This window comes from Artibeus jamaicensis, unplaced genomic scaffold, assembly GCF_021234435.1.
Source record: "Artibeus jamaicensis isolate MK-2021 breed Jamaican fruit bat unplaced genomic scaffold, CSHL_Jam_final contig_332, whole genome shotgun sequence".
In the NCBI taxonomy this organism is placed as follows: Eukaryota; Metazoa; Chordata; class Mammalia; order Chiroptera; family Phyllostomidae; genus Artibeus; species Artibeus jamaicensis.
The window spans coordinates 37,820,472-37,832,266 of NW_026521788.1; the positions used below are offsets into that span (position 1 = coordinate 37,820,472).

Consider the following 11,795-nt stretch of genomic DNA (forward strand, 5'->3'; position numbering starts at 1 on the left):
TCAAGCCCTTCCATACCAGTGTGGGTATCAGGAGAGGACTGGTGGTGGTGTAACTTTTGTGGGCAGTGGTAAGAACTGCTGCACCTGACCTATTTCATTGCCTTCCACTCTGTGGTCAGCACTGTCCATGGTTTCCACTTCTTCCCAGCCAGGCCCTAATACTACTATTTCTAAACCACAGACCTGGGAGGTGGGCCATTCCTGCTGTGCCCCTGTTCTGAGTAGGCTGCAGGCCTCCTCCACCATGAAGCCACCTTGCATTCTGCCTGCCGAAGACACTGAGCACAACCTCTCTCTGACAGTTCCTGCCCTCAGCACCATCTTATTAGTGAGCCACCTCTGAGGCTCTGGCCCTTCCTCACTCCTTAATCTTTGGTCCCCCAATACATTCCCCAGCCTGACAACTCAGATTTCTCCCAAGCAGATAGCTGTGTTGCAGACCAAGCAGGGTTGACGGGCATCTTCTTGCCAACTGACTCCAGAGCTGCCTTTTCTGTCTCTCATGAAACCTATCCTCAGCTGGATCTTGAGTGCCACCTTTTTGGACTTGGCTCCAAGTTGCCATCAGCAGCTTGAGGCCACCACAAGTGTCTGGTTATACTCATGACTGTATTTACCTGGGATGTTCTCAGACACGTGTAGGTCATTGTCTTCCAGAGTCCACTGGCAGCTCTGTGTGATCCCAAGTATAACATTTCAGCTGGTCATTGGGGCCTTGCATAAGGGGCCACCATGATGTCGCTTTCCTTTCCAGCTCTCTTGGAGTGGACACATGCTCACTGACACAACCTCATCTTGGTAGGGTGATTTCTCTATCCTCATGCCTGTCCATACATGGGAGCTCCACTCACACTTCTTTATCCAATGTTGGTGTCCTGACTGTGGCCCCAATTTGACTCCCCGTTAGGGATCCTCATGGCCCTCTCTGAGGCTGGGGCTGATCCCAGCCAATTTAACTTCCCAGTTGACTCTGACACTTTGACATTATTGCCTGCCCAGGGCCAACCTACACATTGGTGGCTAAAAAACTATTGGTAGGCTACTTCTACACAAGTTTGTAAACCCAGAACAATTTCAAGTAAACACAGCCCCTCTATGCTGTGGCGCTGTAAGGAAAATGAGCTTAGAATAGGAGTCCTGCAGACCTGGACATGGGTTCCCAGCTTTACAGTTTACTCGGTCTGTGACTTAAACAAGACACTTGGGCTCTCCGAGCTTTCTTTTTTCAATTGTGAAATAGGGAAAAGTCATGCCTATCCCATAAGTTTTTTGTGAGAATTAAATGAGATCTTGCATATAGAATATCTAACATGCTGTTTGACCCACAGCACCTCAACAAGTATTACTTAGCTCCTCGTTTCAGTAATATTTCCATATGTTGGTACCATGGGAATACATCATTTTGCCTCTTTTTTCATGTAACATTTCCCTGCATTCATTTTCTATATTCAATTTCTCTTCTTCATGGTGGCATTCCACTGGAAAAATGTATCATAAAAATTTATTTAATCATCCCTATTGAAAGAAATTTTAGTGGTTTTCAGTTTTTAGTCAAGCACATGTTGCTTCCTTGTCTGTGCAATAGTTCTGCACGATAGAATTCTCCAGGGTAGGATTACTGGGGTGCAGGGCAGGCACATCTTTATGACTCCTCTTAGTATTGCCACAGCCTCTATAGAAGACTGAGCTAATTCACATGTCCCTAGCAGTGCACACATGGGCCTGGTGCCCTTTTGGCATTGCTGGCTTTTGATTACTTGTTTTCCTCACTTTTTAGCTACGGTTGTATAACATTAAAGGTGACAGGATATTGGAGGCGTTTTTGCTTTTGTTTTGTTTTTTTATTTTACTAAGTTAAGAGGTCTCCAGTGGCATTTATGGAGGTTTTCCTTTAATTATCAGTAAGGATAATTTTTCTGATGTGTTTGTTAGTTTACTAACATTTTTTCTTTAGATGTTAACCACTCTGTGGATATTGACTTATGAACTTATATTGATTCCTTATTAATATTTGGATGGCATCAACTGGTCTTCATCATGTATATTTTCTCTATTTCATTAAATTTAATTAATTTGATTTAATTGAGCTTTATTCCATGTCTCTCTTTGGAAACCTTAAATTTTGTATAGTTTAATGCACCTAGTCTGTCACAGTTGTTAAAGATTTATAGTGGGGAGAGATAGGCTGTTGCCTTTCCTCCCATCTGCATGTGACTGCGCGTTTTCTTAAAGAGACGACTGAAATCTTTGGCTCAAGTTCCCCTGCCTCATGGCCTACAAGGTCCTGTTTCACAGCAGCCTGTTTTCTGTCCCAGGTCTGCCATGTGAATCTGGAGGGACAGCCATTCTACTCCAAGAAGGACAAACCCCTGTGCAAGAAGCACGCGCATGCCGTCAACGTGTAGGGAACCTGGGCACCTGATGTGTACAGGCAGGAGCAGCTCCTGCCTCTGGCAACGAAGGATTCAAGAAGACTGATGTTTCCTTTTGCAGGAAAGAGGGAAAACAGGAAGCAACCGAGCTCTTTTGAAGTATAATTTCAGTCCTTTCTTCTGTACACAGATTGTGTATTTGCATAGTTCAGACTAGAAGCCAAATGAAGATTCCTAAACCAAGCTAGTAATTAATCCAAGACTGGAATTATACTTCAGACATTTAGGACAAAATTCCAAGAACTCAAAAGTAAAAAACAAAAAGTAACTTTCCGAAAGTGATACACTTCCTGAGGTCTGCAGAGCAGGGACAGAGCTCAGGGCAGTTAGGGAGAATCTGAAGCATTCTGTGAAGTTCTTTAGAGCTGTTCTGGCAAACAAAATAAAGTGCCAAACAGTCGGAGCTGCAGGGTATTTTTAGAGCCAGAGCTGAGAGATTGTTAGCTCACATCGATGGGGCCTTCCTCACCAAAAAAGGAAGTGTTATTCCATTACTAGTGTCGTGCAGCTACTTCTGAACATTGGACTTCAGACCTTGAACAGAGTTGAACATTCTAAAGGGAGCCCAGACATGCAGTGATGTCTTCTGGGAGCCAATGGGCAATTGACCTGGCTTCCAGGAGGCCTCTGGCTCACACTGCTGACAGCTCCCCTCCGCTTTCATACTGAAATATCTAATGTCTCAGAAGGCTTAGCTCCTTTTTGAATTGCTACGGGAAAGTAAAGTTGGGTTTTTCCAGTTTTGCTTTGCTATGTATGAGAGATTTTAAAATGACTCTGACTTCTGTTTGGCCTTTGTTTTTTGCTTTATGAGCATGAATGCCCAGTGATGTCTTTTACTCCCAGTCCTCTGCTCACTTATGAAATCTCCCTCAGCACCCCTTGCCCAACAGGCTTAGTGACCTGTGGAAAAGAAAAGAGAGACAGTGTCTGACACAGGATGGCAAAAATAATCTGAGAACATGCCCAAACTCTGGGTGGGGAAGAGGAACCTTACATTCTGCTAACCTCAGTCAAAATGGATGAGTTGGCAGGACCTCCCACCTTAGATCAGCACCGATCTTCTCATATGTTCCTTTAAATATAGCACACTGGTCATGTACCATTGTGTTGACTGCTGGAGGGAAAAGATGGACTTATACATACTCGTTTGCCATTTTGACCAATATTTTGAAAATGTATTAGCTGGGTTGATGTAGCCATTATTTAAGTATGTACTGAAATAGACTTGGGTCTTCTAACTTCTTTAAAATATTAGTGATAGTATGTGTTAAGTAAGCATTTTGAAGGTGTTTGGGGATAAAGAGAGAAGCTTTTGTTTCTGAGGTTGGAAATGATATATAGTCTCTTTCCCTTTTAGGAAACACTGTTATTAGCTCACTGAACATGGCATTGAAGTAAGCAGTTTGAGTGGATGTTTCTCACTTGAGCACAATACGTAGGCACTCTTCCCATTCATTGCTACTCTCTTCTCCCATTTTAGATGTTCTCTTTGAGCACTTGAAATCTTTTATGAGAAAGTATTAGAACACTTTTTCTTCTGAGAACTCAGCTTCCAGGGAACTGCCATTCTACCTGAATCTGTCCCTTCTCCCCAATGGAGAGGGAAGCAGCTGGATGTGTCCCTATCAGGAAGTCTGTGTTTCTTTCCAAGGGTAAACCCTCCAGATGGCCCAGGGACATAAATGTGCTCCTATCACAGGGCCCTATTTAACTTGGTGCTGTGAGAAAGTGACTATAAAGCACCAGGCAGGGTAAAATCTGTGGGAAGTGCCTGGAGATTTTTCAGGAGTTGCACACGAGTACCTTGGAGCATTCTGTTATTTTTGGAAAGTTCAAATACATAGGAACAAGAAGGTTGCTGACTGTACAGAAAGGCTCTAAGCAGGTTTTTTCTTTAAAAAAAACCCCACAAAACTATTAAATTATCAGGGACTGGTCATGAGGAAAGGAAAAAAATTCCCTAGAGTTAAGTTTCCAGAAATATCATTTAAAAAGGGTTTTTACACACACACACACACACACACACACTTTAATGCTCAAGGGTGAGCATTAAAAAGTACATGATTATTAAAAAGAAGAGTGAGATATCTCACAGTAGAACTTCATACTCATTTATTGAATCAGTTTTTCTACATGTCACAGCTAGTGTAGAAAGACTCTATTATTTACCAAAGCACACACACATACAAAACACTTTTTAAAGGTAGCAGGGAAAAGAGGTAGTTCCGAATATGTTCTCTCCATGTTTGCAACTTTGATATAGCATCAGGGTTATTAAGGTCGTATCTAGTTTAAATTAAAATCATGGATAGCCTACAGCACTGAACACAACTTTGAGTAGTTCATGGTGGGAAGTATACTTTGGATCTGTAATTCTTGTCTCCTTATTGTTGGTATTTATTTAATCTTTATAAACATTAACTTTTCGCCCCCGAGTGACTTGTATTTATAGTGTTTGTGTTAGGAATCTAGCTTTTATAATGTTAATTTTTCAACCCATGTACTTTTCCTTTGGGTTTTTTTTTTTAAATTTTAAGATTTCAGAAGTGAAATAGTGTGTTAGAGGTGTGCAAAAATATTTTGCATGTTTTTCTTTTTTTGCCCATGTGAATTTTACTTTTTAGCAAAATAAAATCTGAAAAAGACTATGTAGTTGTAGTTTTCTGTGTAAAGTTTCTTCATGTGACACCAAAAGCAGGTTTTCTCTATATGGCCACCAATAAAGTTCAAGACAAAACACTATGCCCTCTGTAGAAGAAACATACAGCTCACTGGCTCTGTTGGCTGTGCGGCCTAATGGCAGTTATATGTGGATAATATAACATATAATGCATACAAAGGGATTTTTCAGGTAAACAATAAACTAAAAACCAGGCTTTGGCTTTTCTTTTTGGAAAGGTTTATTTATTTAACTACTTGGTGATTAAATATTCCATATTTATTTTTATTCCACTCTAAATGGCTTCATTTCTGAAAAAGTTGCTGTATTTTCTACCATATCTTTAGTTGTGAAATAAGGTCAGAGAAAAATCCTTTCATGGCATTTAAAAACAAATCATGAAGATCCTTCTGAGGGTACTCTGCTTAACAAAACCATTTCTTTTTCAAAGTATTCTATTTCCAGGCATTACTTAAAAATAAAGGGAAAATTTTAATAATTTTACTTTGAACATCTGAATCAGATTTTGACAAAGCTGTGCAATTATAAGTAGAAATAAAATCTAATTATTTTAGTGCATTTTAAAGCTGGAGCAACTTTTTAAATAGGTGATGGAGGAAAACGAGGCTCATAGAGTCATAAATTCAAATTTGGAAGGAATCTAAGAGATCATCTGGACATTTTCCAGATGAGGGAACTGAGGCCCAGTATGGGGAGGGGACTTTCCAGTACACACAACCAGCTAGGGAGGCAGCTGCTGCAATGGAATAAACAAGGACTTGGACATGGCAAACCAAGGTTTTTAATCAAGGCTAATCTAATACTACCTAAGTGATACTGGGAAAGTCTCTCTAAGCCTGACTATTTACCTGAAAATGAAGGTAATAACACCTGGCTCACAGTGATATATGGAGAACCAAATGCAGTAACTTTTGGAAGAAAATTGCAATACAAATGTTAGGTATTATTATCACCAATAGAGTGGGTCAGAACCCAAGGTCTTCACTGCTTCGTTTCATTTTCTTTTTTAAGATTTTATTTATTTATCTATCTTCAGAGGGGAAGGGAAGGAGAGAGGGAGAGAAATATCAGTGTATGGTTGCCTCTTGTGTGTCCCCTGCTGGGAACTGGCCTGCAACCCAGGCATGTGCCCGGACTGGGAATCAAACCATGGTTGTTTGGTTTGCAGGCCCGCACTCAATCCACTGAACTATACCAGCCAGGGCCTTTGTTTCATTTTCTTAACTCCTCCAACTTCTCCATCCAGAAAAAATACATTGGGAGAACCAGAAGCAAGAATAACTGTTACACAAATAGCCCAGAAGTATGAACCATGTGGATCAGAATTTTATATAATTACAGTAGTTTCCCCTTATCCGTGGGGGGTATGTTCCAAGACTCCACAGTGGATGCTAATATATACTGAACCCTATTTGTACTATGTTTTTTTCCTGTGTAAATATGTGATAAAGTTTAACTTATAAATGAGGCACAGTAAGAAATTAACAATAGTAATAAAATGGAACAATTATAACAGTATACTGTGGTAAATGTTATGTGCATGTGGTCTCTCTCGCTCTCACAGTACCTTATTATACTGTACCTACAGCATGGATATGCTGGGAAAAGGATGATTCACAGCTCAGATGAGATTTCCTCATGCAACTCACACAATTTAAAACTTATGAATTGTTTACTTCTGGAATTTTCCATGTAATATTTCTAGACCACAGTTGACTGTAGGTTACTGAAACCGTGGACAGAGGAACCATGAATAAAAGGGCTACTGCACCTTGTACCAAAATTCTGATCTCTTCACTGAGGACTGTGGACAGAATAAAAATTGCTTATTCATTTGCTCACCAGTTCATTCTTTCAACAAATATTTATTGAGTCCCTACTATGTGTCAGGCACTGCTCTGGACACTAGGAACATGACAGTGAATAAAACAGACAAAACATACTATTTTCATGCAACTTAGATTCCAGTGGTTTAGAATCAGCCAAACAAAATAAATAATTGTGTTGGATTAGTTCTGAGGAAAAACATTTTGACTATTTAAAGCTTCTCTACAGGGTAACACTGGCATTCCGCTGGACTTAGACTCATTAATAATAAAGACATGGCATGAAAAATGGGTTTTGGATCAAATGTTAGGAAATAGCTGCATTTGCTGTTCACCCTAGGTATTCACAATACACATTTGGGAGCTGAATGAGTACTCAGTTCCTCAACAGAGACACCTGTTTTCCTTATTTGAGCACAAAACATGGAGCTCCAATTTGGAAAACACTGTCTAAACTTTGGGTTTAGACCTTCCTGAGCTCTGGCTTTCCCAGGACAATCCTAATGTCAAATAATCTCTCTTGATTTTCCACTTAAACCACTTCTGCAACTTGGGCAGTAGGTTGGTGTATGTGTATATATATATAATAAACTTTATTGGTAGAAAAGTTTTAGGTTCACAGCAAAACTGAGCAGAAGGCACAGAGTTCCCATACACCTGACCCCACTTATGTATAACCTCCCTCATTATCAACATTTCCCACAAGACTGGTGCATTTATAACAATTGGTGAACCTACATTGACACATTATTATCACCCACAGTTAATAGTTTACATTAGGGTTCACCCTGGGTGTTACATACTTTATGGGTTTGAACAAATGTATTAGGACATGTATCATACAGAGTTGCCCTAAGCATCCTTGGTGTTCCACTTATTCATCCCTATCTCCCTTTTAATCCCTGACAACCACTATCTTTTTGCTGTCTCCATAGTTTGGCCTTTTTGAAAATGTCACATGGTAGGAATCATACCATGTATAGCCTTTTCAAATTGACTTCTTTCACTTCACAATATGCATTTACTTTTCTCCATGTCTTCTCATGCCAAGAGAGCTAATTTCTTTTTAGCACTGGATAATATTCCAATAGTCTGTCTTTTCATACCATAAATGTTCAGTAAGTGGTTAGGCTTTGTTTTAGAGATGGAGGATGACAATACAGACAAGGTTTCTGCTTTCATAGAGCTTACACTTTAAAGGGAAGAGATTAGCAATAAGCACATGATACATAATTACTATGAGATAGTGAGCACATGAAAAAATAAACAGAAGATGTGTTGGGGGCTGGAGTAAGCTACTTTTGGTTGGGTGGTCAGGGAAGACCTTTCTTGGGAGGTAACATTTGGGTTAAAGACTGAATGTTGAGAAGAAATGAACTGTGCCAAAGTCTGTAGTAAAGTGTTCCAGACAAAGGGAAAAATAAGTGTGAAGGCTGTAACGGAACAATTTTGGCATGGCGAAGGCTCATGGCTTGGAAGCACAGGTGGGAGAGGGCAGTGGCAGGGGAGAGGGAGAACACCAAGGCCCTTGCAGGCCATGGGAAGACCTGCCAGAGAACGCCTTCACATGCCTGCCCTTGTAGAGGGAAGAAATATTTCACTACAAGAACCTGATGTTTGATAAAAGAATGAATTTATTTTTCCTATGAGACTTTTCACTTGAAAAAAATTTCAAAGCTGTGCATCAAGTAGTTCTGGTTGAATATGGCAAAACTGTCCGGGTTGTATGCAGTTGTTCAAGTCCGGGACACCTGAGTTCTGTGTGGATGAGGAATGGAACTGAGTTCCTATATCTGGGAAACACAGACCTCTGATTGTATACTTACATACACATTGTATTTAATTATAATGACACTGCACATACTGTTGTGAGGTTTGCTTTCTTTTAAAAACAATTTATTTTGGGGGGGACCACTTTGTAAGTTGCATAACTGTCTAATCACTGTGCTGTACACCTGAAACTAACATATTGACTGTCAACTGAAATTGAAAAAATTTTAGATAAATAAAACCACTTTGAAACTATGAACTTCAGTATTTAATCCCACTTAAACCTCTGTGAAATACGAGGTCTGTCCAGAAAGTATCCAGTCATGTGCTATGAAAGAGACATTCATTGAAGAAGATACAAGACACAAGAAACATTGTACATAGGACAATGACGTCTCAGTCCCCTTCAACGTAGGCACCTTGGCACCTCACACAGTTCTCCCATTCACCATCAGCTGCCCCGTCATATTTTCCTTAAACTCCTTGATGGTCTGAAATCTCTTCCCTTTCAAAGGTGATTTTAGTTTGGGGAAAAGCCAGAAGTCAAAGGGCACCAAGTCTGGGTTGTAGTAGGTCTGGGTCACCTGGGTGATGTTTTGCTAAAAAACTCTGCCTGAGATGTGACACCTGAGGGGGCGTGTTGTCGTGATGAAGCTGCCAATAACCAGTTGCCCACAGCTGTGGCCTTCTGAATCATCCAAATAGCTCCTGAGGAGACTGTTTAAGCTTAACACAAAATCTGATGCAGATTCATTGGTCTACTCGCTCAGTCATTTTGAATGTGATAGACACCCAGTACACATGCTCTCTCAACAGTGTCTACCACCCCCACTGACTAGTACAGTGAAGTTGTCACAGTTCACACATGAGCATTCCAGCCCACTCTCCTTGGCTGCTAAGTTACATTGATATTCTTGTTATATTAACAATGGCTAGACTTTTTTCTAGGAAGACCTTGTATATATTAAGAATCATCTGAGTAATAGTGATCATGAATTAATCTATTTACTGAGTTTGTGGAATTCACCTTGCCATTAATTTTGTCAAGGCAATCAAGTACTTTTCTGAACCATTAGATATATATATATACATCTCCATGTGGTGCTGTCCTTTGAGTACTAGGCTCACATATCCAGATTTTGCTCTACTGCCTCACCTGATGTCTCAGGGCCATCTCCAAGTCTGCTTATTTCACATATTGGAGGAATGACCATATGAATGTTTTTCTATCCTTCCTTCTGCAACAGACTCTGTCCCTTTAGGAACACTGATCAGCTTAAGCAGTGGGTTTGTGAACCAAATCAGAACAATCAGAATCTTTTCCTGAGATTTTGTTAAAACTGGAGCTCAGAGAGATACTCTCTTCTTTCACTGGTGGCTAAGCTGGAAGAATGTGAGTACGAAGGCTCTCTGTCCCCTCCTGTGTGGAGAAAGTCTATCTGTGATAGGAGAGGATAAAGCCTATAGGCACTGAGAAGCAAAGATTAGAAATGAGGGGGAGAAAATGTTTGGCCAATGTGAGGTCTCTTGGATCTAGTCATTCCTGAAGCTCCATGCTTACCTCTTCCTTGGTTTGATAAATTTCCCTTTGATCCTTGAGCTTGTTTAAATTGAGTTTCTGTCATGTGCAACAACAAAAAATCTCCATATAATTGCCCAATGCTGAATTCAGGATGGTATGGAACGTTAAGTCCCCATAATGTCATTCATCTTACCCATGCCAACCCATCTAAATCTACATACAGAGTTCTTATTATTGTAAACATCATTTTGAGGCAAATTCCACAGTCCTGCTGCCCTATTCTTCTTTTGTGTAAAAATTCCAGAGCTACCACTGACTGAGTTTACCACTCTACCATCCGACCAGCTCCTCCTCTTGTATGCTTTCTTTTGGTGAGATGCAGGCACCACCCAGTCACTGCAACTAGAAATCTGGGAGTGTCTTGCTTCTCCTACAACTGCTCTTTCTGACATCCAATAATTACCACAAGCTGCCAAATTTATGCCTGAATCTGTTTTTCTCTCCATCCTCCAGACTCTGTCCTGCCTTCGGACAGCTCTCCCTTACATTTTCTCACAAGCTTCTGAACTGACCTTGTTGTCTTCATTTTGCCCTGCCTACCCCTAATTCATCCCCCACAATGCAGCTAGAGAGGTCTCTTCCAAAATAAGTCTGACCATATAATGGTCCCGCTGAATACTCATAAATGGTTCCCTAATATCCTTTGACAGAACTCAAATTAACTGCATACAAGACCCCACTTTTTGGGCCCCATTGCCCTCTCTAGTCTCTTAACCTGTCATGGACCCACCTTCTCATAACGCAGCATCATCCCGGCCACTCCATGGATCAGCATTGCCTCCTCAGTATTTCCGCAACACTCTTGCATTTTCACAACATTTAATAATTGACTGTTTATGCACGTCTTTCTCGCCTGTTAACACAAAAACAGCAATGGGGAATGACAATTTGGAGCCCACTGATGTAGTAGCCAAACTGAATAAATGAATACTTTTCCATGGCAGTGTATGCATTGGGTTCTGTTTTTTAGTCTTTCCACCCACAGTTAGGCATTATACTGGAGAGATTTAAAGCTGATGATTAAAAAATGCCATTACCGTTATCACTTAGCTGGGAACTGAATTCTTTTTTTTCACAAATTCTATTACACAGCTAAAATATTTTATTAAGAAAATTACGGACTACCTTTGCATTTATAAATTAGTTATTTCCTTATCTAACTCAAATTCAAAGTCTATTTGATGCATAAAAGAGACTATTTCAAAATAGCTTTTAGATTCAGGGGCAGAGCCAACTAATAGAGGTTTTGTCTTTTCCTTCCGGTTAAGTTATTGGGAATGCTAGAGGGTCCTAGCATTTGTGGAAGAGGAATTCATTCAATGTATGCCTGCAGTAGAAGATGGAATGCAAATAGTGAGGGTGATTCTATTTTGCATGTAGTTATTGCTACAGAGACCCCCACAGAGTCTCCCCCTACCCCATACTTATGACTTTCTGCTGAACTGTGGGCTAGAGAGGCATTGGAGAAAAGAAGGCACAGATTGTAGAAGAATCCTCCAGTC

The 11,795-nt window shown here is 40.3% G+C and overlaps 1 protein-coding gene across 3 annotated transcripts in view; it reads left to right on the forward strand.

Moving 5' to 3' along the window:
• The window catches only part of LDB3 (LIM domain binding 3), a 66,444-nt gene extending 61,384 nt beyond the window's left edge, over positions 1-5,060 (forward strand). For 2 of the 3 annotated variants that reach the window (XM_037163365.2, XM_037163370.2), the window contains one exon: positions 2,316-5,060. In XM_037163365.2, the coding sequence (XP_037019260.2) occupies positions 2,316-2,405 (90 nt within the window). In that variant the 3' untranslated portion in view covers positions 2,406-5,060. The remainder of the gene's footprint in view (positions 1-2,315) is intronic. The other variant, XM_037163366.2, reaches the window with a different exon arrangement.
• Positions 5,061-11,795: the final 6,735 nt, after the last annotated feature.